The 27,638-nt window shown below is 42.8% G+C and overlaps 1 protein-coding gene across 1 annotated transcript in view; it reads left to right on the top strand.

Moving 5' to 3' along the window:
• Positions 1–27,638, top strand: part of SPAG16 (sperm associated antigen 16) — a 1,034,764-nt gene that overhangs the window by 86,953 nt on the left and 920,173 nt on the right. Inside the window, exon 9 of the mRNA XM_044304163.1 lies at positions 21,706–21,848. Within this exon, the coding sequence (XP_044160098.1) occupies positions 21,706–21,848 (143 nt within the window). The remainder of the gene's footprint in view (positions 1–21,705; positions 21,849–27,638) is intronic.

Genomic DNA, 27,638 nt, shown 5'->3' with positions numbered 1-27,638 from the left:
ACAATCAACCGGATTCTACTCAAAACATTTTTATGAATAAGATCCGGACGGGGACGTGACATCAGTCAGTGTTACTCGCCTTCTTCAGCTTCAGTGTCAAGCCCCAGTGAGTGGGCTGTTCTCCAGCTGACAGCCTCTGATTCAGTCTTCAGCTGCTGCTCTCCTCTTTATCAAGGGTGGCAGCAATAGGTTGCCAGCACCCAGTGTTTGTCAGGCCCAATGGCCAATTTAAAGGAGAATCGGCCTGCCATGCCTTGCCTGCAGATTGAGGTTCATACCCTTGCCCAGCTCTTGTACTGTTGATTTTGACCCCTGACTTTTGCCTCGGCCTTGCTCCTCGCTATTGGTTTGTGTCCTTGATGTTATTTGCCTAGTACCTGTTGTTCTACACCTTGGCCTGAACCTTGGCTCAGTTTCTTACTATGCCTCCATCTAGTCCTCTGACCTGTCCCAACTTGACTACGCTGTTGAAGACTCTTGGCTCCATTCCTGACTACACTACTGCTTCATCAGCATTACTAGCACTAATCGTTGACTATTCTGAGAACTGCATTCAGGGAATACAATCGGGAAAGTCCTTACCGTCTTGCAATGGTCAAGGGTAAACAACGGGAGATTCCGAAGACTGTGCATCCCAGTCCAGCTAGTGCCAAACTTCACAGAATAAACATCTCTGTAACAAACAGCGTCAGTCAGCAGATTTGTATGAAACTCTGTCTTGTTGCATGTGCGCTTGGCAGCTGAAGGCATCTGTGTTTGTCCCATGTTCATATGTACCTGCATTGCTTAGAAAAATGATCCTATAGTGGAGTGGAGTTATTGTTATACCTAGAGGCTCTGCTCTCTCTGATACTTCCACACACTCTCAATTTAATTGACCGGGTCAGGCTTGATGATGACTTTTTCACTGCCTGGTTCTGTCAATCAGTTCCATAGGTATAAATCTGCTGACCGATGCCCTTTAAAGTAGTTCTGTCTGTACAGTATATATGTAATTAATATTATTTACATTGTCTCCCATTGTTAGTTATAGGTATGGTGAATTGGTGAAAAAAATATTGATTTTAATTTAAATATTCCGTGTTTCCCATTCTTTAGTTTGTGGGGACCACTGAGTGCCCTGATTAGTTCTGTCTTATGCTGAGCTCAGTGAAAGTATTGCTTTGTATTTCCAGGAACGCTGCTTGCTCTTTGATACAAGGAATAAACATTAGATTAGGCGGCATTGTCAGATCCATGTGGTTAAGACATTTTTCATGTCCTTATATTTAACACAAGTCTTTTCACTGAATGGTAGCCAATGCCCAGCACACGACCCACTCACATTGATAAATAAATGAAGCCAGTATCCCTGCTGACTATAAAATCACTCTTTTCTTTATTAAACCTCAAAAATGCTATATCCTGTTGGGCTGCGAATAAAGAGAAAAAAGGAATACAACTTTGACAAGGACGTGCACTATTTTCATGTTCACAACACTATCAGTTTTATAGCTGTCAGGATAAAAATTGTAAAGTGTAGTACAAATGATATGAGTTTGCTTATCAAAGTCTCTATGTGTTTCACAGATGTCAGAAAATTGTAGAAATGCAGCATCTAGTGTCTTCATTATTGCTATATATACTAGTGGGATTTGCGCAGCGGTGAGAGAATTTCTCGTAAATGATCTTGTAGTCTTCATTGACCTGACCTTTTATGTAACGGGCTTCAAGTTACAATTAGAGATGAGTGAATTTCCGCTTATGAAACTTGTTCACTCTTTGTTTGGTGGTAAAAGATGAATTGCGTTATGGATTCCGTTGCCACGGACCATAATGCAATTCTATGACTGAATGCATAACTGAATGCCTTTTAGAAGCATTCCGTTATTCACTCCGTCATAATAGAAGTCTATGGCCTGCAAAACACGGAAACGGAACAGATCCATTTTGCATCCCATAGACTTCTATTGTGACGGAATGCCTCTAAAGGCCTTCTGTTATGCATTCCGTCATAGAATTGTGTTATGGTCCGTGGTAATAGAATCCATAACGCAATCCATAACGCAAACGAAGTGTGAACGAATTTCAAAATATGAAATAAGCTAATCTCTAGTTACAATACACATTTAATCAATACAGGTATTCTTATATTCGGAAGCCAAGAGACATACTGGTTGATTATGACCGGGATGGTTGCTCCATTAATTTCTCAATACTTTGAGCATGTTTTATATGGATATTGGATTTCTGATACTTTCAATGGGAATATTACAGCTCCCGTCTTAAATAGTCAGATCATATTAACTATGCGCTTTACTATAGGGGTTGCAGTTGCACCTTGAACCTATGAGCGCTCAATGACTAATCTATCACAGAGAATAAAGAAATCTCACTGTATGTTATATCTGTATGGTCATATCACTGTGCATTATTCTGGTATTATAAACCTGTGCATGATATGCGCTAGAACATAGCTAGTGTCAATGCTGACATCACCCTATTCTGTGACATCACTGTGTGTATCATTTCTATACTGTTACATCACAGTATGCATTATTATTGTTTTATCCCATCAATGCATTCGCTATGCCTATTTTCTCTTTCGCCTTTGACAGCATCCCTGGAGAGAACGCTTCCTCCTCTGGACAGGAAACAGGAACCAGAACGCCTTTTTAAAAGAGGGATCCTCCCCGCTACCTCCAGTTCTGTTTCCTGTCCTCGGAGTCTCCTGCGAGCCTCTGCGGCCATGTTCGCATGTTCGGCCGCCGGCCCGTGTGTGTCTACAGTCTATTTCTGGGTTCCGCGGTGGGAGGTAGCCGACGCTGCGGACCGGAAGGGGAGGGAGCTGGCAGCGCACGCCGACGAGAGAATGCCCGGCCAGCTAACTGCCATGCCGACTGAAGAGCTGGCAGTTTCCCATTCCGGCTGATTGTGCTGCTAAAGCAGGTTCAACGCACTGAGACCACCAATGATACATTGGTGCCAGGGTGGGGTAAGATGGCTCATTCCCCAGCAGATTTTATATTTTAGTATTGCTCATGGGGTCATGTTTTTTTATGCCTAGGTGTCTAAGGAGTCTTCCAGGAAGACATCCAGAGCTAAAGAAAGGGGGTGTGTGGTCTGTAAAAAGTAGCTTCCCTCTGCATGGGCTAGACCCTTTTCTCAAGGATGTGTCAGCAAGTTAATGGAGGAGGAAGCTCCATCCTTGATGAGCAGTATTAAGCAGATGATCAGGGATGAGGTCAAAGAGTCGGTTAGCGGTTTGATTAAATGCCGCCCCAGTACTACTTCTGCCGCCGCATTTGAAGATTCCCCTTCTAGTGACAATGATTTACTTTCGGGTTTGGAGGAAGAAGGAGAGTGTTTGTTTGTCTTCTGACGATTCTTCTGAGGATGAAGCCGCAGGAAAACCGCAGTTTCATACTGAGAACACTAACTCCCTAGTAAAGGCAGTTAGCTACTATGGGGTTGGATGATAAAAGACCTCAGCAATCAGTGCAAGACTCTGTTAGAGGGCCTAGGTCCTAGAAAGGGGAAGGTTTTTGATGTACATAAAAACATTTAGGCAGTAATCGCCAGGAAAAAGACCATTTAGGAAGTTTTTCGTTCTTACCTCTGTTAAGCTGAAATATCCGTTTGATGAAGAAATCTTCGCTCCGGGATAGGGCCCCAAAGCTGTCCTTAAAGGTATGGATGGGGGAGTTAGAGTCCCACATAAAAGGGGGGTACGCCTAGGAAGCAGTTGCTCACCTCCTTTTCCATTATAAATAATACCCTAGATTTCTTGGCTGATGCGTCTGCGGATTACTTAAGATTCTCCGCTAGGGCTTTGGCCTTAACCAATTCTGCCCGTAGGGCTATTTGGTTAAAGGGCTGGAACGGGGACGCTTCCTCTAAAGCAAAGCTTTGCGCTATCCCGTGTCGAAGTGAATTTTTGTTTGACCCCGTCATTGAACACCTACTAGAAAAAGCTTCTGACAGGAAAAAAGGCTTTCCCTCTGCTAGTCAACCCCTTAGCAGGTCTTTCTGTCCTAGATTTAATAAAGAAAGATTTTTTTCGGGAAGGAGAGAGCAAAGCAATTTTCTGGTGCCACTAAGAAAAATAAGGGGTTTCTTTTTTCCAGGTCAGATGCCTCAAAAAAACTGTGCCAATGATGCCAGGCCCCCTGTCGGAAGTAGTCTGTTTCTTTTTGCACATCAGTGGCAGGAGATCTCAGAAAGCACCTGGATAAACTCTGTAATAAGGGAAGGTCTAAAATTAAACTTTCAGAGCACTCCAGAGGGGAGGTTTGTGGTCACAAATTACCGGTCAGATCCCACAAAACAGTCGGCTATCATTACAGAGGTCTTTTCCCTAATAGAGAAAAGAGTATTGATAAAGGTCCCAGCACGGGAAGTGACAAAAGGGTTTTACTCTCCCCTGTTCCTTGTCAAAAAACCAAATTGTTCATTCTGGACCATAACAAACTTAAAATGCCTAAATCAGTATCTGGTCTACGAGAGGTTTCGTATGGAGTCAATCAGGTCAGCACTGAGCTATCTGTTTCCGGACTGTTTTTTGGCCACAGTAGACCTGAGGGATGTTTATTACTATGTCCTTATCCATCCCAAACAACAAGAAAGGGAAATATAGTGGTGGTGCCTGTAATATCGGGTGCCAGTCTGTAGCACCCCCGTCTCAGCAAATACAAATAAAGATATACTACTGCACTCTCATGTCTTCATCATTCCAACGTTTAATCACCAAATCACAACGACGTTTCGACCGGTGTGGTCTTTTTCAAGCAGTGTACATAGTGAATGAGGTGCAACATTTATACCCTCGTATACTAATCACATGATGCAGTTGAGCCCCTCCCCCAACATCAGTAAATATTATCATCACAGCTCATGGTAAATTCTCATATTTATCAATTCTTATATATGTGAATATCATACATAATCACCATATGTGCGTGCTTACATTAATATGGAAACCTGGTAGGCATAACTCTCATCCTGTGGTTCTGATCTCCTCTGCGGTCCTGCAGCGAGCACGCTTTCTTCAGATCCAGTGCGCAGGTACTCCGGGCGTGTGTGCATACATAACACTGCGTCTCTATAGAAACACTGCGCCTGCGCAGTCGGTCATTCCAAAGCAACTAGTATTCCGGGAATTGCCCACACCGTTTCTGCGCATGCTCTGCCTTACGCTGACAATGCAGCAATACCGTTGAACCATTCTTATTCATACTACTCCAAACCCATTTCTACAATAGTACTGGGCTTACAACCAGACCGGATTTCAGTGGCAGATCTATTACAAAATAATTTTTATATTTATAGCTTCGCTATTTCCAAAGCGGTACCTTTGCTGTTGATCCACACCTATTGGCATTACAAGGTAAATCCTTATGTTAGTCTTACTCATACTACTCCAGGTCATATAATATAACCAGTGGTCAGGGCTCCGTCATTCAAACCCAGTGTATGGGGGGTACACCCTCTTCTCATTTTTAAAGGGGACGTCCCAAAACCATATATCACACTCCCTTTAGAAAGAGGTGCGACAACTCCCTAAAAAGGGGAACCGCACTCTCCTTCATAGAAGGTACCATCCATATCAATGGTGAGGGGCACATCCTTCAATGCAAGAAGAACCCACAACCCTTTTATGCCAGACAATCACGATGGCCACAGCAAGGTCCATTCTGCCACCTCAAGCCATCTCTCATACCATAGCCCTACGCAACCACTGTAAGCACTTATCCATCCCAGTCATCAAAAGTTTTTGAGGCTAGCAGTCCAATCAGGGCCTTCACCTTCAGTTTCAGGCCCTACCCTTTGGGCTTTCACAGGCTCCGAGGGTGTTCACGAACATCATTTCAGAGATGATGGCCCACGTGAGAAAGAAAGAGAGAGTCATTATACCTTACCTGGATGACTTTCTTCTCCTGACTCAATTGTATCATGCTCTTCAAAGGCAGATTTCCTGGTTGAAGGAGGTTCTAAAAAAAACTAGGTTGGGAGATAAATCTAGAAAAGTCCAGTTTACGTCCAAGCCAGAGCTGCAGCTTCCTAGGAATGATTCTAGACTCCAGAGCCCAAAAATGTCTATTGCCCCTTCTGAAGGTCTTGCTAATCAAGTCCAGAGTCCAACAGATTCACTCGCGCCCATCTGTCACCCTAAGAGAAGCCATGTCTGTTTTAGGTCTCATGACGGCTGCGGTACCCGGAGTAGAATGGGCCCAATATCATTTAAAAACTCTATAACTTCAGATTCTACAGGAATGGGACAGATGTATACTCTCTAGACTCGGATCTCTCTATCTCCTCGGACTCTGATGTATTTACCAAATCTTCAAAAAGGGGTTCTGTGGATCAGAGAAGCGTTTCTTCCTTTGACTACAGATGCGAGTCCATCCGGTTGGGGAGCCTATGTGGAGTCCCTTCTGTTGCAGGGGAGCTGGGACAGCAGAGTTCTATCCCAGTCTCACAATTTCAGGGAGTTAAATGCGATCAGGCTAGCCCTGAAACAGAGCCTTCCCATTATCAGGGGCATAAATGTAAAGATCTACTCGGACAACACGACAGCTGTAGCCTATATCAATCAGCAGGGAGGTACAAGGGCTCAGGGCCATTTCTCTCACCAATCAGATATTCAATCTGGCAGAAGCTTTTCTATCTTCTTTCTGCGGTGCATCTAAAGGGCTCAGACAATGTGAAAGCGGACTTTCTCAGTCATCATCATCTAAGCCAGGTAGAGTAGTCCGTAGATCAGAGGGTTTTTAACCAGGTCACAGAATTATGGGGGATTCCGGAGATAGATTTCTTTGCCACCAGGTCAAACAGGTAGAAGTCTTCTAGTCCCCATCTCCGGGAGAACATCCGAAAGCAGTGGATGCATTGACTTAATCTTGGGGGCAGGGCCTTCTCTATGCCTTTCCCTCCCTAAAGATGTTATCGGCATCCAGAGCTGCGGTGCGGAACTGAGGCACGGAAGCACTGCAGAGTTCTTCTGTGGTGTTTCTGTCCATGGCTCCGCACCGCAAAAAAATATAAAATGTTCAATTTTTTTTGTGGTGCGGACGGATCATGGATCCGTCCAGGCCACCGTACGGATGTTGCCTGTGCATTGGGGACCGCAAATTGTGGTCCCCAATGCACTGAACGGCCGTGTGCATGAGGCCTAAGTCCCATATAGACTTACCCTATGAGTTATACCTGTGTAGTCATATCGGTTTGCATCTTCAGGGATGAAAGTATATAAAGTGTATTGATTACAGTTGCATCCGGGTCTGTCCCTTGAGGATTCTAGTACTGTAAAGTGCATGTAAAATGGACCAACTTTTTGTCTTCCAAAAGGGGTATGTGATAAACTTGTCGCTGTACCATACTCAGACTTTTGAGTGTGTTTTGCCTTCTATCCTTTTCAGAACTGGTTTTAATATAGACACTACGGCACACGTTTACTAATGTGAGTGCTTTTAAGATTTTGGTGTAAATTGTTCCAAAATATGGTTCAATTTTTCTGATCTATGTTTAGCGAACTTATCTGTCTAACCCAAAAAGAGGTTGTGGCTTCACAGGACAGTAGGCATGGTTTAAGATATGCCTAAATTCTGTCACGAGGTAAGCCAATCAATAGTTTGTATAGAGTTCGACATAAATGCGCAGCCCTGCACCACATTTATCAACCAGCCTGAGCCACTGTGATACATCTGGTGCGTGTCTAGACAGCTGCTTGTCTAAATTTTCACCAGCTTAGTAAATCTGCCCCTACATTTACATATATGAACAGTTCTTTTTTTTTTTTTTTTTTTTTTTTTTCCCCTCCAAGTTGCACCTCAGTTTCTATTTGGCTGAAGTTAAAGCAGCTCTGTCACCCTATCAACCCTACCCTACCAGGCATATAGCCTGACGCTGATTAAAACGATCAGAGTGACAGAGTCTCTTTAACCACTTCAGCCCCGCTAGCTGAAACCCCCTTCATGACCAGAGCACTTTTTACACTTCTGCACTACACTACTTTCATTGTTTATCGCTCGGTCATGCAACTTACCACCCAAATGAATTTTACCTCCTTTTCTTCTCACTAATGGAGCTTTCATTTGGTGGTATTTTATTGCTGCTGACATTTTTACTTTTTTTGTTATTAATCAAAATGTAACGATTTTTTTGCAAAAAAATGACATTTTTCACTTTCAGCTGTAAAATTTTGCAAAAACAACGACATCCATATATAAATTTTTCGCCAAATTTATTGTTCTACATGTCTTTGATAAAAAAAAAAATGTTTGGGCAAAAAAAAATGGTTTGGGTAAAAGTTATAGCGTTTACAAGCTATGGTACAAAAATGTGAATTTCCGCTTTTTGAAACAGCTCTGATTTTCTGAGCACCTGTCATGTTTCCTGAGGTTCTACAATGCCCAAACAGTAGAAAAACCCCACAAATGACCCCATTTCGGAAAGTAGACACCCTAAGGTATTCGCTGATGGGCATAGTGAGTTCATAGAACTTTTTATTTTTTGTCACAAGTTAGCGGAAAATGATGATGATTTTATTTTTTATTTTTTTTCTTACAAAGTCTCATATTCCACTAACTTGCGACAAAAAATATAAAATTCTAGGAACTCACCATGCCCCTCACAGAATACCTTGGGGTGTCTTCTTTCCAAAATGGGGTCACTTGTGGGGTAGTTATACTGCCCTGGCAATTTAGGGGTCCAAATGTGTGAGAAGAACTTTGCAATCAAAATGTGTAAAAAATGACCGGTGAAATCCGAAAGGTGCACTTTGGAATATGTGCCCCTTTGCCCACCTTGGCAGCAAAAAAGTGTCACACATCTGGTATCGCCGTACTCAGGAGAAGTTGGGGAATGTGTTTTGGGGTGTCATTTTACATATACCTATGCTGGGTGAGAGAAATATCTTGGCAAAAGACAACTTTTCCCATTTATTTATACACAGTTGGCATTTGACCAAGATATTTTTCTCACCCAGCATGGGTATATGTAAAATGACACCCCAAAACACATTCCCCAACTTCTCCTGAGTACGCCGATACCACATGTGTGACACTTTATTGCAGCCAAGGTGGGCAAAGGGGCACATATTCCAAAGTGCACCTTTCGGATTTTGCAGGCCATTTTTTACACATTTTGATTGCAAGGTACTTCTCACACATTTGGGCCCCTAAATTGCCAGGGCAGTATAACTACGCCACAAGTGACCCCATTTTGGAAAGAAGACACCCCAAGGTATTCCGTGAGGGGCACTGCGAGTTCCTAGAATTTTTTTTTTTTTTGTCACAAGTTAGCGGAAAATGATGATTTTCTTTTTTTTCTCTTTTTTCCTTACAAAGTCTCATATTCCACTAACTTGCAACAGAACATGTAACTTTAACTTTTTGAACTGAACATTAACGTGTTTGCTTACTGGTGTGTTTTTTTGTTTTTGTTTTTTTTACCTTTTATAGAACAAACCTCTCCTTCCCCATGGGTCAATGTGCAAAGCGCAAATCGCCCAAAGATGTGGCGAAGTGCGTTATGCACTTTGTCCCATGTGAAAGGAGACGTTTGCAGCAGCAGTGAGTGAATGGGCCCTAATAGCCCTGTGTGCCTGTCCTGGTGAGATGACCCCTATGCTAATAGTGTACCTGTGAGTGGTACTTCAGGAAACACTCTCCAAAGCATAGGGCAGGGTAGTCAGGACAGAAATAGCGGGTGTCACGCCTTATTCCACTCCTGCTACAGACACAACATCTTTTTCGGGGTGACGGTTGGGTTGAGGTACCAGGAACGACATTGGGGAAATGTCGCTCGTGTAGACGGCTAACTACACTGGTGGATGGGGCCACGGAACCTCCTGGGTACAGGAGGTTCTCGATCTCTTCCTGAAATTTGAGGAAGGATCCAGTTCTCCCAGCCTTACTGTAGAGAACAAAACTATTGTACAGAGCCAATTGAATTAAATATACAGACACCTTCTTATACCAGCGTCTGGTTCTGCGGGAAACTAAATACGGAGACAACATCTGGTCATTGAAGTCCACCCCTCCCATGTGGAGGTTATAGTCGTGGACTGAGAGGGGCTTTTCAATGACACGGGTTGCTCGCTCAATTTGTATTGTCGTGTCTGCGTGAATGGAGGAGAGCATGTAAACGTCACGCTTGTCTCTCCATTTCACCGCGAGCAGTTCTTCGTTACACAGTGCGGCCCTCTGCCCCCTTGCAAGACGGGTGCTAACGAGCCGTTGGGGGAAGCCCGCGCGACTAGTTCGCGCGGTACCACAGGCGCCAATCCGTTCTAGAAACAAATGCCTAAAGAGGGCCACACTTGTGTAAAAATTGTCCACATAAAGATGGTACCCCTTGCCGAATAAGGGTGACACCAAGTCCCAAACTGTCTTCCCACTGCTCCCCAGGTAGTCAGGGCAACCGACCGGCTCCAGGGTCTGATCTTTTCCCTCATAGACACGAAATTTGTGGGTATAGCCTGTGGCCCTTTCACAGAGCTTATACAATTTGACCCCATACTGGGCGCGCTTGCTTGGGATGTATTGTTTGAAGCCAAGGCGCCCGGTAAAATGTATTAGGGACTCGTCTATGCAGATGTTTTGCTCTGGGGTATAAATATCTGCAAATTTCAGGTTGAAATGGTCTATGAGGGGCCGAATTTTGTGGAGCCGGTCAAAAGCAGGGTGGCCTCTGGGACGGGAGGCGGTGTTATCACTAAAGTGCAGGAAACGCAGGATGGTCTCAAATCGTGTCCTGGACATAGCAGCAGAGAACATGGGCATGTGATGAATCGGGTTTGTGGACCAATATGACCGCAATTCATGCTTTTTTGTCAGGCCCATGTTGAGGAGGCCCAGAAAAGTTTTAATTTCGGAAACTTGGACTGGTTTCCACCGGAAAGGCTGGGCATAATAGCTTCCCGGGTTAGCGGTTATAAATTGTGTGGCATACCTGTTTGTTTCTGCCACAACTAAGTCTAAAAGCTCCGCAGTCAAGAACAGCTCAAAAAATCCCAGGGCCGAACCGATCTGAGCTGTCTCAACCCGAACTCCAGACTGGGCGGTGAAAGGGAAAACTACAGGTGCGGCTGAAGGGGAGGCTAGCGAAGTACCGGAGGCCGCTGCGGTTGATAAAAAATATCAAAACTGATTTTTTTTATCGCCGCAGTGCGTGTAAATTGAATGTGCAGCGATCAAAAAAAAATTTTTTTTTTGTCGCTGCGGTGGGGCGGGTGTGGGCGAACGCACGTGTGGGTGAGCGATCAGGCCTGATCGGGCAAACACTGCGTTTTGGGTGGAGGGAGAACTAAAGTGACACTAGTACAATTATAGATCTGACCGTGATCAGTTTTGATCACTTCCAGATACTATAAAAGTACAAATGCTGATTAGCGATACGCTAATCAGTGAATAACGGACTGCGGTGCGGTGGGCTGGGCGCTAACCGATCCCTAAACTACCTAACCAAGGGGCCTAAACTATACTGAAACCTAACGGTCAATACCAGTGAAAAAAAAAAAGTGACAGTTTGCACTGATCACTTTTTTCTTTTCACTTGTGATTGACAGGGGCGATCAAAGGGGTGATCAAAGGGTTAATTGGGGTTCAGGGGGGTGATCTGGGGCTAAGTGTGTAGTGTTGGTGTACTCACTGTGAAGCCTGCTCCTCTGCTGGATCCAACCGACAAAAAGAACCAGCAGAGGAGCAGGCAGCCATATAACAGATCATATTTACAAATATGATCTGTTATTCGGCTCTCTGATTGGATTTTTTAAAAATCAGCAACCTGCCAGCCAATGATCACGGCTGGCAGGTTGCTGACGAAATAGTCCTGAACGAGATGCCGGCGCGAACTGCGCATGTGCGGGCGCATATTCGCGTCATCTCGCGTCTCGCGAGATGACGCGTATATGCGTGACTCTGCGCAGCGCTGCCACCTCCGGACCGCACATCTGCGTTAGGCGGTCCGGAGGTGGTTAAAGGGGTTCTCTGGGAATTAAGAAAATTAAAATTCCTAAATATTACTTTATTATAAATATATTCCCAAATATCTTTCATTTAGCTATATTGTTTCATTTTGTCTAGGGAGCAATCATTAGGAGAAATAAAATGGCTGCTGTCCTATTAGTACACACAAAACCTTTCCTAATCACACCGAAGGACAAGTTACTCACAATACTGAGCTAAAGAGCTGCTTCATCCTCCTTTCTGCTCTACTTGTCAGGGATTACCATCCTGAATACAGATAATAAGATCTTCAGCTGAATCTCTGAAGGAAAGGCGCTCATTAGGAGACCTGAAGTGCAGAGAGGATGGACAGGACAGACTGTGGTAATGTGGGGCTGTGGTAATGGAGACTGCATACAAGTGCTGCTGCTCATTAGCCACATCCCCACCTCCTCTCTGTCCTTCATGTCTCCTCATGAACTCCATTCCTACAGAAATTTAGCTGAAGATCATATTTAAACTGTATTCAGGATCATAACCCCTGACGAGTAGATCAGAGAGGAGTATTAAGCAGCTCTTTAGCTAAGTGTTGTAAAATAACTTGTCCTGCTGTGTGATTAGGACAGGTTTTCTGTGCACGAATAGGTCAGCGGCCATTTTATTTTTCATTATAATAGAACTAATGAAAGTTATTTGGGAATAGGTTTATAATAAAGTATTATTTTAAGTATTTTTTTCTTTCTTTTTTTTTTTATTTATTCCCGGAGAACCCTTTTTAAGATATTGACTTGGACAATTCAAAAGTTTTCTACTCAACCATTTAGATGTAGATTTTGTTTTGTATATTGATCATTTTGTAGCTTTTATTATCCAATTATACTTCAGATTACAGACAGATGATCAATAGAAAGTTATAACCTTCCATATTAATTTATGGTGGACCTATGATCATCATGGGACGTTGTATAAGGGATTGTTTTGTAATTTTATTTATTTTTTCAAAGACATTTTCTGACAATTCAATTCTTATTTTGAACCCTTGGAGAACACAGAAGGAGCATATGTAATCTTTCTTTCTTCTTTCTTTTGTTTACACTTATGAATATACCCGACACTTTGAAGCTCACAAGGTAGATTTTTGGCTATTGTATCCAATGTGTTTCCTTTAGTAGGACATCTTATAAATATCCTAGTATATGTTTCTCTGACTCAATAATAGTTTTTAATTTTTTTTTACTCTAGAAACCAATTAGTGTGACAATTATGTAATCTAGTTAAGTAATCAAATATTATTAAATAAGGTTGTACGACTTGCACTGCATTACCATGCGGCGGTCCATTTGCTGTACATTGGGCACATGATCCTAGTCTGGTTAGAACCCACAGCGCTTGTGTGAGAATGAATCTTTCACCTAGTGCCTACCTGTATGTCAGAGTCCTATGCCTTCAGGTCCCTTCTCCAGCATTGGTGCCATTGGCCATGTTCCTGGGAAAGCTTCATGGTGGAAGTGTCAGTGATACGCTATCAATGGGGCTCTAGCTATCGTGTAGTATAACTGATGTCTGTGTTAGTGTCTGCATTACCAAGGTGATCCATCAATGTCATCCACTAATTACTGTGCTCATTACAAGACAGAGACCTGAACATACTGATAAGGGAAGTATCATGGACAAACCACAATGACATTTTTCTTCTACATTTTCCCTTTTCATATTAAGCCAGTTATCATGTTCATACTAATCTATTATGTATGCAAAATTAAATGTACTCTTCATCATGAAAGCCATTTTATGGGTGGAACAGATTAAAGACATGATAACAATGAAGTATTATTTGAGAACATTTAGGAAAAAAGAGGAGGAACTGGTCAAGACTGTCGCACTTACAACTGAGCGATTTATCAGTCAACCCACTGAGCACAACAGGGAAGAGCTTCAGAAGGCCAGTTGTTCTCTGGAGAAATATGTAACTGAGAAAGCAAACCATAGAGTATTTTTTAAGGGGATTAAATATTTTTCAGAGTCTGGACGCCCTGGTAAGCTCTTAGCCAGAATTATTACACAACAAGATAAGAAAAAACAATCTATTACTTTGATTCGCAACACAGAGGGGGTAATTATAACAGATTTAGAAGGAGTGAGAGATACTTTTTTACAATACTTTACTCAGATATATAGATCCTCACCTGGTTTGTCATCCGAACTGGCGATGCGGTTCTTGGAGAAAATTCCTCTCTCTACTTTAAATAAAGCTCAAATAGAATGTCTGGAAGAGGAGTTGTCTCTCTCGGAGCTGCAGGAGGCCCTGGGGTCTATCTCGGGGAACTCATCGCCAGGACTGGATGGCCTTCCATATGAGGTTTATCGCAAGTACAGTGAGGTGACTCTCCCTCAGATGCTAGAGGTTTTTACTCAGGCATTAAAGGGAGGGGGACTACCATGCTCTATGATGGAGGCTCTCATTGTTTTAATCCCAAAAAAGGATAAGGACCCGGCAGAATTGAGCTCCTACAGGCCAATCTCCTTATTAAATACTGATGTTAAGTTACTATCAAAAGTTTTGGCTAGGAGGCTTTCGCGAGTAATATCTACTATCATTCATCCAGATCAAAATGGCTTTATGCCAAAAAGAGGCACCCAGCATAATCTCCATAGGCTATTTATGAATATTCAGTCCCCGGAGTGTGGCACTCGCTCCATCCTGTCGCTGGACGCTACTAAAGCCTTCGACAGGGTGGAGTGGACTTTCCTCTGGGAGGTGATGAAAAAAATGGGCTTTGGCCCAAGATTTATGGCGATGGTTCAGCTATTATATAACTCTCCAGTAGCTAGGATTAGGATCAATGATATGACGACAGAGAGCTTCGCTCTAGAAAGAGGTACCCGTCAAGGCTGTCCCCTCTCCCCCCTTTTATTTAACATTTACATCGAACCCCTAGCGGCTAGTATAAGGCAGGATCCGAAGGTGGTCGGCTTCGGTATAATGGGGAAGCACGATCGGGTATCCCTCTATGCAGACGATATTCTGCTCTTTATTCACCAAACAGATACCACTCTCCCTCGTATAATGGACCTGGTTGGTCTCTTTTCTGATCCATCTGGTCTGGAGATCAACTGGGACAAGACCGTTCTTCTCCCTATAGACGAGTTGCGGGGCGAATGGGATAACCAGTTAACGATCTCGGACTCAATAAAGTACCTGGGGATAATAGTTTCTGCTAAACCACAGGAATATTTACAACTCAATTTGATCCCTTTGCTGATAAAACTGAGGGCTAAAATTAAGATATGGCAAAAAATTCTGTTTGCAAGAGCGGACAGAATTTCCTTAATAAAAATGGTAGTGCTTCCCCAGGTTCTTTACGTCCTGCGTAACTCACCTGTTTGGATTGCAGATAAATACTTTAGATTGATAGAGCGGATGCTTAACGACTTAGTATGGGGGAGGAAGCGCGTGAGACTGAAGGCACTTTATTTTTCTATGCCCTATAATCGGGGAGGTCTTAACCTCCCCTATTTTAAGGGCTACTTTGTGGCTTCCCAACTCTGCCTTTTCAATGATTGGGAAAATAGCCATTTCTGCAGCAGAGTGGTGAAGGACTCAGGTTTTTCGGATTTTTTTACCGTATTGGAATCTGACTACTTATTAAACATACTGGGTGGTTATACACTTTTCTGCAGAATGGCTACAAAGACTTGGGCGGCCATAAGGAGTTGGTGCGGAGTCAAGGCATCACTCGTTTGTACCCCATTGTGGCATAATTCAAAGCTTATGAACCTGAGAGATCTGAGCTGTAGCCAGTACTGGAGGACCAAAAATATTCAGTATTTACATCAAGTGGTTAGTGATGGACAAATCCTGCCCCTTAAGGAACTAAAGCAAAGGGCAAATTTAGATGAGGTGGCTTGGTATGCATATTTTCAATTGAGGTCAGCACTCTCTAGCACTACGAATAGTCACGTCTTTATTATAGACACTCCTGAATTTTTACACGATTTAATTTGTAAGAAAACTGTCACGAGAATTAAAATATCACATTGTTATAGTCACTTAATGAAGAATTTTTTTTTAGATGTTCTCTCTCCAGGACAGAAATCCTGGTCTTCTTTGCTCTCAGAGGTGGGCCCTCCAAATTGGGAGAATATAGGGGAAAGTTTAAAGTTGGTTTCACATAATTTTAATCACACGGTTGTACAATTTAATATTATGCATAAAATCTATGTGACACCTGTATGGTTATATAGGAGGGGACTTAGAGCCTCCTCTGACTGCCCACGCTGTGGTGACTCCGAGGCAGATCACTTACATCTGTTTTGGGACTGCCCAATGGTGAGCAGCTATTGGAGACAGGTCCAATCCAATCTGGCTCGTAAACTCGGTATTGTGGTTCCTTTGTCTCCCAGGATATGGGTCCTGGGAGACCTATCGGAGGTGGATTACCAGCCTATAAAACGCTGTTTGTTGATCAAGGTGATGTTTTTGGCTAGGCTTCTCATCTCCAGATCATGGTTTTGCTCTTCTACTCCAGACTGCAGTAATTGGCTGGGTCTGGTTGAGAAAGTGAGAAACTATGAGAGGATTCTGTACAAACAAAGAGGATCCTGCGCAAAGTGGAGTCAGCTGTGGGAAGATTGGGACACGGATAATTAATTGGGAATTATTATTATTTTTTTTTTTTTTTTTTTTTTTTTTTTTTTTTCCTGCAAGGTGGGGGGTTTGGGGGGCGGGATGGGGAAGATCTCATAAGTCCGGTCTTTTCTACTTGTCTGTATCGGCAAAGAATGTGCAGTTGTTCTGGAGTATTGCAGAAGCTGTAGAGATGCTGGGGGATGGCAGGTCCCTCAGGCATTAAATGATGGATGCTGGGGGATTCTGGCCTCTCCCCCAGAGGGTGGGATCTCCATTTGATTTTCAATACTCATATGGTTATGGGCATTTGTCTTTATGTAATTATTGCCGAGTATGCTCAGGGTTGGAATAGACGGACTTGTGGATTTTATAGTACTACAAATGTTGTATTGATCTGTATTTTTTTGTATTATAATTAATAAAATATTTAAAGTTAAAAAAAAAAAAAAAAAAAAAAAAAGTATTATTTGGTATTCCATATCTGTTATATTACTGTAACCGTTGGGCTTTGTTCACATCTACAGTCATATTCTTGTTCTGTTATAGGAACAGACAGCAGTGCCAGATCCATTACAGGGCAAACACCAATGACACCCAACAGGCCCTAATGACTATAATGGGGGAGGAGGGGGGGTCTGTCTACCTAATCTAATACAGTTGCACATGTAAGAGCAAACTGACCAGACCTCCAATATAGTACTACCAAGAAGCTTATTAGCACACCGCATTCAATACGCGTTGTAGTGAGACAAGTGGCACACTGCTCTGTTAAGCCCAATAGTACCTACATATACAGATGTGCCCATGCTTACCTGAGCTCGATTTTGGTTAATAACCTCAGTTTCTCATAAAAACCAATTCAATACAGTATAGCAACCTATAGGATGGACATCTTGGGACACAAAATCATGTTTTAAAAAGCTGGACATCTTGTGATACACCTACCAGGACATGTTCAGAGGAAAGGTAATGATGGACACGCTTGTAACCTCAGTTGATCCCTGTGATGTATAGGAGAATGCAATATTTCATTAGAAAATAGTCACATGCCTGAAATAGAAAGGCACATTTTGAATGTTCTAACTGTACGTAGGGTTTTCCTTCCAGTGCCTGTGTTTACCAGAATGGTTAACTACAATATTGGCATGATGTTCCTGAAGAGAATTGCAATGATCCCTTATTAATATTTTACATCTGTACTTTCTTGCTGCCTTGATTCAGAGCCCATACTATCCTGTACTATACCAACGGTTTGCTTATCAATGCTCAGTCTTCACCGCTTAGTAATTTCTCCTACGGAGACTGCTACACTCTTTATAGCAGAAATTTACTCCTAAATGCCCCGGGCTTTCTATCGCTTTATTAGAGTTATTGCTGTTTGCCAGATACAGTTTTGTCTGTACAAACAGTTGCACGTACGGATTCACACTGAGCAATAGCTGACAATGATTACAGTGATCAAGCTAGGAGACTACTAATTCTTAATGTTGTGAAGGCACAAGTAAAAAAATTTAAATCTTGCACATTGGATGGTCCTGTACTGTTCAGCTGGTTTGTTTCAGTGATGGATATTTAGTGTAGGATGCTTATGTAACAGACATGCTTTATATTCAATAAAAAGCCCCCCCAGGGGATGAAGATCAAATGTCCTGGGTGTACATCCTATCCAGTGCCCTGACTGGCTCTTCCTTCTAGGGTATTAGAAAGTCGTCGGGTAAAAAAAAAAAAAAAAAGTAAAGCATTAAGGGGGGGTTTTCAGAGTTTTTTTTTTTTTTCAACTGGGATAGGTAATCAGTATTTTATCGGTGGGAGTCAGACACCCAGAACCCCCCCCCCCCTCGGATTAGGTATTCGAGAAGGCACTGGTGCTTGCAGTAGCGCTGCAGCCACGTCCATCGGTCACAGGGCCTAGTCGCAGCTCAGCCTCATTGAAGTGAATGATGCTGAGCAATGTACGGCACTGCGCTTGGTGAGCAGAGAGAAGGCCGCGCCGATACTGTGAGCGCTGGTGCCTTCTTAAACAGCTGATCAGCGGGGGGTCCCAGGTGTCAGACCCCCACTGATCAAATACTGATGACCTGTCCTCAAGACAGGTCAGAAGTTCCAAAATCTCAGAAAACTCTCAATACTTACTGTACATAGCCCGTTTAATACCCGCTCCTTTTCCAGCCCTCCCCATCAGAATGGGCAGGCACTGCTCCATTCACTTCACTTATTGTAGACTGTTTTGAAAAGCTATAACTTGAAGGAAAATTAGTATGAAAATCATAGGGACATTTGTACAGGGGGCTTTACATGTCCTCTCTTTCACAGACTGCTCCCCATGTACCCATCACAGGCTGCTCGACATGGGCCCCTGTGTTACACATTCTTCTCTTTATGCCTCCCCACACACAGTCTTCTCGTTATGCCTCCCCACATACAGTCTTCTCGTTATGCCTCCCCACATACAGTCTTCTCGTTATGCCTCCCCACATACAGTCTTCTCGTTATGCCTCCCCACATACAGTCTTCTCGTTATGCCTCCCCACATACAGTCTTCTCGTTATGCCTCCCCACATACAGTCTTCTCGTTATGCCTCCCCACATACAGTCTTCTCGTTATGCCTCCCCACATACAGTCTTCTCGTTATGCCTCCCCACATACAGTCTTCTCGTTATGCCTCCCCACATACAGTCTTCTCGTTATGCCTCCCCACATACAGTCTTCTCGTTATGCCTCCCCACATACAGTCTTCTCGTCATGCCTCCCCACACAGTCTTCTCGTCATGCCTCCCCACACAGTCTTCTCTTTATCCCTCCCCACACACAGTCTTCTCTTTATCCCTCCCCACACACAGTCTTCTCTTTATCCCTCCCCACACACAGTCTTCTCTTTATCCCTCCCCACACACAGTCTTCTCTTTATCCCTCCCCACACACAGTCTTCTCTTTATCCCTCCCCACACACAGTCTTCTCTTTATCCCTCCCCACACACAGTCTTCTCTTTATCCCTCCCCACACACAGTCTTCTCTTTATCCCTCCCCACACACAGTCTTCTCTTTATCCCTCCCCACACACAGTCTTCTCTTTATCCCTCCCCACACACAGTCTTCTCTTTATCCCTCCCCACACACAGTCTTCTCTTTATCCCTCCCCACACACAGTCTTCTCTTTATCCCTCCCCACACACAGTCTTCTCTTTATCCCTCCCCACACACAGTCTTCTCTTTATCCCTCCCCACACACAGTCTTCTCTTTATCCCTCCCCACACACAGTCTTCTCTTTATCCCTCCCCACACACAGTCTTCTCTTTATCCCTCCCACACACAGTCTTCTCTTTATCCCTCCCCACACACAGTCTTCTCTTTATCCCTCCCCACACACAGTCTTCTCTTTATCCCTCCCCACACACAGTCTTCTCTTTATCCCTCCCCACACACAGTCTTCTCTTTATCCCTCCCCACACACAGTCTTCTCTTTATCCCTCCCCACACACAGTCTTCTCTTTATCCCTCCCCACACACAGTCTTCTCTTTATCCCTCCCCACACACAGTCTTCTCTTTATCCCTCCCCACACACAGTCTTCTCTTTATCCCTCCCCACACACAGTCTTCTCTTTATCCCTCCCCACACACAGTCTTCTCTTTATCCCTCCCCACACACAGTCTTCTCTTTATCCCTCCCCACACACAGTCTTCTCTTTATCCCTCCCCACACACAGTCTTCTCTTTATCCCTCCCCACACACAGTCTTCTCTTTATCCCTCCCCACACACAGTCTTCTCTTTATCCCTCCCCACACACAGTCTTCTCTTTATCCCTCCCCACACACAGTCTTCTCTTTATCCCTCCCCACACACAGTCTTCTCTTTATCCCTCCCCACACACAGTCTTCTCTTTATCCCTCCCCACACACAGTCTTCTCTTTATCCCTCCCCACACACAGTCTTCTCTTTATCCCTCCCCACACACGGTCTTCGCGTTATCCCTCCCCACACACAGTCTTCGCGTTATCCCTCCCCACACACAGTCTTCGCGTTATCCCTCCCCACACACAGTCTTCTCCTTTTTTCCCTTTCTCACAGACTGTTCCCCTGCTCCACACAAACTGCTCCCCACCGCAAAGACTGCTCTGTCTCACATTACCTTCTAGTGCCTCCACTGCAAAGAGCTGACGCGTTTCCTCCCTGCACTGATCATAGAGATGATTGAAAGGATGGAGAGGTCTGTGCAGCTGTAACTGTATGGCTGCTCTTTTCTTTCTGTGATTTGGCTGGAGTGATTCATGTGCCTGATCATTAAGGGTAGGTTCACTGTGAGTTTTTTGGAGGAGGTTTTGGTGAAGTTTTCAGACAGTCTGAAACCTCAAATTAGTGTGAACCCCTCCTTAGAGGAGAGTTCAGGACATCTGTGTGACTACAGACTTTCCCTGGGGTAGGGGAATCCATCTTAAAGCGAACAGCACGTTTTTTGCTATGGCTACTACCCGGACCACACTGGTGTCTTTTAGCAACACCGCTACATTTTTATTACAGCAGTTTTTCGCCCCACAGGCCAATATATCTGCTCATTGCCACCATTTTTTTTAAAGGCTGTATCCTATGTTTGCTAAAGTTATTATTTTTTTAATTCAGTAATCTAGTTAAAGGGGTTTTCCAAGATTTTGATACGGATATCCCCAGGATAGGTCATTAGTACCTGATCGGTGTGTGTATGACACCCAGGACCCCTGTCGACCAGCTGTTTGAGAAGTCACTGGCGCCCCTGTGAGCACCGTTCCATTCTCTAAGCTCACCAAGCACAGTGCCGTATATTGTATAGCGGCTGTGCTTGGTTTCGTGCTCAGTCCCATTCATTTGCCTTCTCAAACAGCTGATCAGCAGGGGTCCCTGGTGTCAGACCTCCTCTGATCAGATAGGTCATCAGTATCAAAATCTCAGAAAACCTTGTTAAGATAAGTCAAAGTACACTTCAGAAGCCATAGTCTTTGTTTTCTGCTTCTCATTTTATACTGTGGGTTTTTTTTTTAATACTTTTTTTTGGTTTTGTTACCCCTCTCTAACATTGTTGCAAGATTAAAATAGTAAGTTTCAACAAATATATATCCTTCAAAAAACTATATATAATAGAATGACCTTTTATAACGCAATTCTGCTTTGTAGATGACGTTAAATCCAAGAAAGATGATGGTCCTACTCAAAAGTCAATTCGGGAGGCTCGAGAGAAAGAACTGTTACAGGAAGGGGTAGCTTTATATAATGCGGAGAAAGACCCAAATAAACAAATCGAAAAGGCACATCCTAAGGTAGGACCCTCAGAGAATCATCACCTGTGTTATATTTGTCATTGTTCCTCATCACTTACTTATAAATGCAGATACATTGGTGGTTGAATTACATCGTCATGTGCCTATTGCAGTTGGAGAGCATTTGACATGAACATGCAGTCTACAGAGCAAGGAATCCTCTCCACTATTTTTCTTTTGAAATATCTCATCACAGCATCTGTTTATTTCACTATGATTCCATCTTTATGCTTTGGTCTAACAGAGGAACACACTGGTTTGCATGTAGCATGCGGCCGGCCATTCATTGACTGCTACTTCATTCTCTATTAAAGAACAAATAGATTCTCCTTCAGAGACCCTAAGCAGATCCTCTTTAAACAGAATCAGTTTTGTTGACAATTATTGTGTAGATCAAGATCATCCACGGTACTGTATATCCAACAATTGGTATTTCGTAGAGAGAATTGGTAAAGTAAAGCTTCGCCTTGAAGTCATTGCCTTATTTTTCGTAAATGCAGAAATACACATTCCATAATATTTGGCCATTGCCAGAAACGTTCCTTCCTACCGGACCTCAACGTCTGTTTACCTTTTGCATGCCCTACAAACGCTTTAGCAGTCCATTGGTCCAGTTCTACAGTGCAAATAAGCTGGTTGAATGTATGCTGATTTAATGGTCACTTGTGTGCGACTGCATCTTACCTCATATTTGCCATCGAAAGTAGCAGTTCTTACCTCACCCTGTGGCATGACCTCCATGGAGGCCAACATTAGTGTGCCAGTCACCAATATCCAGGTAGTCTCCAATGTAAAAGACTAACCAAACTGATTTTTGTTAAGTTTTTTTGTTTGTTCATATAGACAGATTTGTGTGGTTTAGGTTTTGTTTGCTCTACTCTATTATTACCCTAAGTCAGACACAAGATGTACACAAAAGATGGCCTTCTCCTTACGGTTAGATAAATGAGCGTAAGAATAAAATAGATTACATTTGGAATAATCCACCAGTGATATAAAAGACTTACACAGAATTCTTTAGGCAGAAAATAATTTGTATGTACTCAGGAGAAGTAATGAACAAGACTATTCTGAGGGATAATTACAAATAAATCAATAATTAATGGTTCGGGAATGTGTTAATAGGTTCATTATGGTGATTCACTGTTGCTTCCAAGCTGCATTCGCTTAGAAATGTAATAGGAGAGATTACAGCCTGTTCTCAGATACTTCTAAACAGTCAAGAATTATAGCTTTAAGATGATGTTGCAAACCATTATTAATTCAGTTCATTTAGAATGCTTTTACTATGAAGCTCTCAGAATTAAGAGCATTTTGGTTTGCCCTTGTGGCCACAAGTGTCATCTGTTTTATACTGGAATACTTCCTCTGGGCTCTGGACGAGCGACAAAGATTAATAATTATTTGTCTTGAGACTTTTTTTGGTTTCTTATTTATGTAGCCATTACATAGATAATTATAACATTTGCAGCACTGAAAAAGGTCATACAAGCAAATGGAAAGTAAACTACCCCTTTACACTTATTTTATGGGTATGCCTCTTTTGAATCTCCAGAATAAATCAACCTTCCCCACCTTCCCAGGATGGGCCATCCGTCTTTCTCCACACAGTTGTTTAGTCTCGGGGTCCAACTCCCATTGTAACCCTTCTGCTCGCTACCTACTCGCGTTATGATGTCATCACCTGTGATATCATCAGTTGTTGCTCGTTATGAGTTCATCACTCTAGAATTGGAGCCAAGACCTCACACAAAATAGCTGTGAATATAACTACTAGGGTACAGCCACAGGGATGGAATTTCTGCTGCAGATTTCCTGCAACTTGTGCTGCTAATTTGGCACAGATTTATCTCTGTGCATTGTGAAGTCCAAACCTCAGGTCAATTTACACTGTATAATTTTTCACAGTGCATGGAGAAGACTTCTTAAAGGGGTTGTCCAGCCATATATTGATATGTTCAAATACTAACATTTTACTGCTGTATCCGTACAACATTAAAATAAATTGGCTTTGTGGAGCCCGCGTGAGACTTTGGTTAATTCCTACTGTATGCATATCTGCGTGTTGAAATTTTAAAATGGCAATTTAAAATAGGAATCCGAAGTGGACGTTGGTACTGAGGGGTACCAGCCAGTACCAAAGGTCAGTTTGGATTGCTAGTTTAAATTGTTTTTCAATACGCAGATATGCAAAGTTGTAGGAATTAACCGAAGTCTATCGTGACTTTGGGCAAAAATAACTTTGGATCCACTGAGCCCATACCTTTTTTTTTTTTTATGCTGCACAGATACAACATTAAAATGAAAGTATTTAAATGAATCAACGTCTGCTCTATAATGGAGCAAGTACTTGTATTACACTGCACTTCTGAGACAAAGTGCAGCATAATATACAGGAAGCGGTGGGCGCAGGGAGCGTCACCTCCTATTCAAAACAGCTGACCGGCAGGGGTGTTGGACTCCCGTCGATCAAATATTGATGACCTATCCTGACAAATAGGTCACCAATATATCTGGCTGGACAACACTTTTAAAATCTCATCCGCTTTGCTTCTAGCGTTAAATGCTATGATTTTGCTGCAGAAAGATGTACAGCATATCCCGTCCTATGTAGATGTTTTCTTATTGTTTTTATTTTTAGTCTGTCAGTATGATTGTAAATGGTCAAAATCACTGGAGGCAGTCTTTGTCATGGTCCGAAGAGTTGTCAGTTATTGGGGTACACCCTAGTTGTCCAATATACTACTCTGGAACTTGCTACTGCAGCACATCAGGCTCTCCCCAACATCCAAACCTTCTAAAGTAACCTGAACCCCTACCATCACACAGCCACATAAGCAGCTTTTTATGCTTCCCTTGTAGTTTGTAAGCTCTCGCGATAGGGTCCTCTGCCGCTCTTTACCAGTCTGTTAATAGTTTTATGTTTTATCCGTTTTTGTTTTATATGTTTTTGTGTATATTGTGTTTTTATATTATGTATGTGAAACCCCCTCTTGATGTACAGTTCCCTGGAATTAATGGTGCATTCAGATAAAAAATAATATACTGATGAATCAAATATTTCCACCAGTGAAGTGCTGTTCATTTTACAATTGCCAGTATCTGGTAAATTAGAAGGGTTTTATCCTCTTAGAAATGTATGGCATATCCACAAGATGTACCATAAATGTCTAGGTTGAGGCTTTCACCTTTGGGACCCCACCTCTGGGGGTTAATGATGATCTCTTTAACGCCTATAGAATTGAATGGAGGGATCAGATCACCAGGCATTCTCCACCTGAATGTGTTGGCTGGCACTTGGTAGAACTGAATTCAAGGGATCCTTTTGCAATGTGTTTTTCATCTTGATTGCTCCTATATTCCGTTCTGTGACCATGTCCACACAGCTTTCTTATTTCCTGCAAAGTTTGTGTTCATGGGCAGGGGCATGGCTATATTGGAAGTAGGGAAAGCAGCTGCTATGGGGCCCAAACTCAGAAGGGGCCCACAAAGGAGGACTAAAAGATTTTTTTAGGGTCCCCCCTACAGCATAATACAAATGACAATATATATAGTGACCGTATATACAGTCACATGACATGCACGATATATGTGTAGGAAATAGATGGAGCGGCTGCCAGGCCTGGTCTGAGAGAGTGATCTTGATTGGCCACAAGATTGGGGGTTGCATGGGGGAGGGGGCCCATTCAAAAATGTGCTTTGGGACCCAGTCATTTCTAGTTACACCAGTGTTCATGGGCTTTTCAAAGCTGCAACATGGGCAGTGTCTATGTAACTAGCGGGGTGGGAGGAGCTATAAACTAGCTGGGTGGTGTTAGGGGCAGTGCTGGAGCTGTGGCAGAGAAAGGAGAAGTGCATCATGGGTTTGGTTGGATACAGCAACAGGAAGTGCTACATGTAGGATGTAAAACCAACCAGAGGGGTTATTTTACATTGTAAAAACGCGTCTGGAGAGTCCAAATTGAAAAAGAACATAGAGAGCATGATGTACATATCAGGTAAGAAACTACTTGAGCATATCTATTAAAAACCATAGGAATGCCAGGAACCACCTTAGGGACGTTTCAGTAGAATACTTAGAATTGTATAAATGGGGGAAAAGTTTTTTATTTTCTTTTTTTATTCGAGTATATACAGTTTGTAAACTCTTTCCCTGTTTATACAATTTTGTAGGTAAGAAGCTAGGTCACAGGAAATCGCTGAGAAAATAAAGCCTGGAATTGTCAAGACTTTCTCAATGGAATCCTTTTCTCAATCTAGCTTTGCCTATTGCAGGAAGACTAGAAGATAGAAAAATTGTCGACTAAGATAGGAAAAACGTAAGCAAGACGAACAGAGAATCGATCGATATTTCTTGTCGTGCATCTCCTCTGGGACCTATTGAATAAGAATAGAAACATAAATTGCAGCCTTTCATGTGGCTATTAAATATCGCTATAGGATTAATTACCCAATTATTGACTGGTTTTGCGAATCTAAAGCCAAAACGTATTACGTTTTAGTAACGGTTATGAATAGATTGTAATCTCTTTAGTATAATCAATATGTCATTTTGTTTCTTTAGAAAAACGAAATCAACCGTATATCATTGCCTTCTGTTAGCTGAGTGAGTTCTCTTGTATCTTCCAGCTGACAGGGTTGCGTTGTATAAGTTACACGACTTTTATGTATCGCGCTGGACTTTTAAAAAGGGAACCGCACAGCAATAATTTTAATGAAGTGATTACAGCAAAATTTCAATAAAAGTGTTGATGCACACTGATTTCTCTCGTTTTTTAATAAGTTGCTGCAAGGAAAATGGGAAGGTTCATTAATATTTCATTTCTTTTATTACATACAGTGTTCCTACTAAATGCTGCTCACAACTAGCGACCATTTTAATGGGACATAATACTGCGGTACTTATTTAAGTTTAATAGCAAAATGTAATTTCTTGGTAAAACTGGTAAAATCCCTAAAGGATAATACAGTTTGTAGTTTAAAAAATTGCCTTCCCCCTTCAACACCAAGAAAGATTAGGATTATTTAGTTTAGAAAATATAAAGATGGCTGAGGGGAGACCTTATGACCATGTATAAATAAATTAAAGGTCAGTACAGTGATCCCTCCCATGCTTTATGTATACCCAGGACTGTGACGAGGGGACATCCTCTACGTCTAGAGGAAGGAAGGTTTCTACACAAACACAGAAGTGGGTTCTTTACTGTAAGAGCATTGACGCTGTGGAAGTCTCTTCCAGAGGAGGTGGTGGTGATGATGAACTCTTTTAGAGTTCACAAGTGACCTAGATTCATTTCTTGAGTGTAATCGTATTACAAGTTACAGTTACTAGCAGGGCCGTCTTCAATATTGATTGGACCCTGGGCAAAAATGTACTTGGGCCCCCTGGATCCCGCCTTCCCACACCTTAGCAGGCAATCACGCCCTCCACCACAACACACACACAAAATCCACACATCTGGTAGAGTACAGTGAATGACTGTAAATACTTCCAGTTCTGAAGACTCCAGCGGCTCAGGATCAGTGCTCTGGGCAGCTGGGCTCAGGCTGGAAGTGGCCACCGCTCTGCAGGAAGGAGACCAGGGCTCGGCTTACCCTAGTGTTACAGTGCACCCCAGCACCCCACAGTATGCCATATAGCACCCTATAGTATATAGCAACCCACAGTATGCAGTATAGCACCCTATAGTATGCAGCACCATGCAGTAAAGCACCCCACAATATACAGTACCCCACAGTATATAGTAGAGCAGTATAGCACCCCACAGTATACAGCACCTCACAGTATAC

Source organism: Bufo gargarizans, chromosome 8 (assembly GCF_014858855.1).
Source record: "Bufo gargarizans isolate SCDJY-AF-19 chromosome 8, ASM1485885v1, whole genome shotgun sequence".
NCBI classification, from domain to species: Eukaryota; Metazoa; Chordata; class Amphibia; order Anura; family Bufonidae; genus Bufo; species Bufo gargarizans.
Note: the sequence above shows the minus strand (reverse complement) of the source record. Positions and strands in the feature narration are given on the sequence as shown.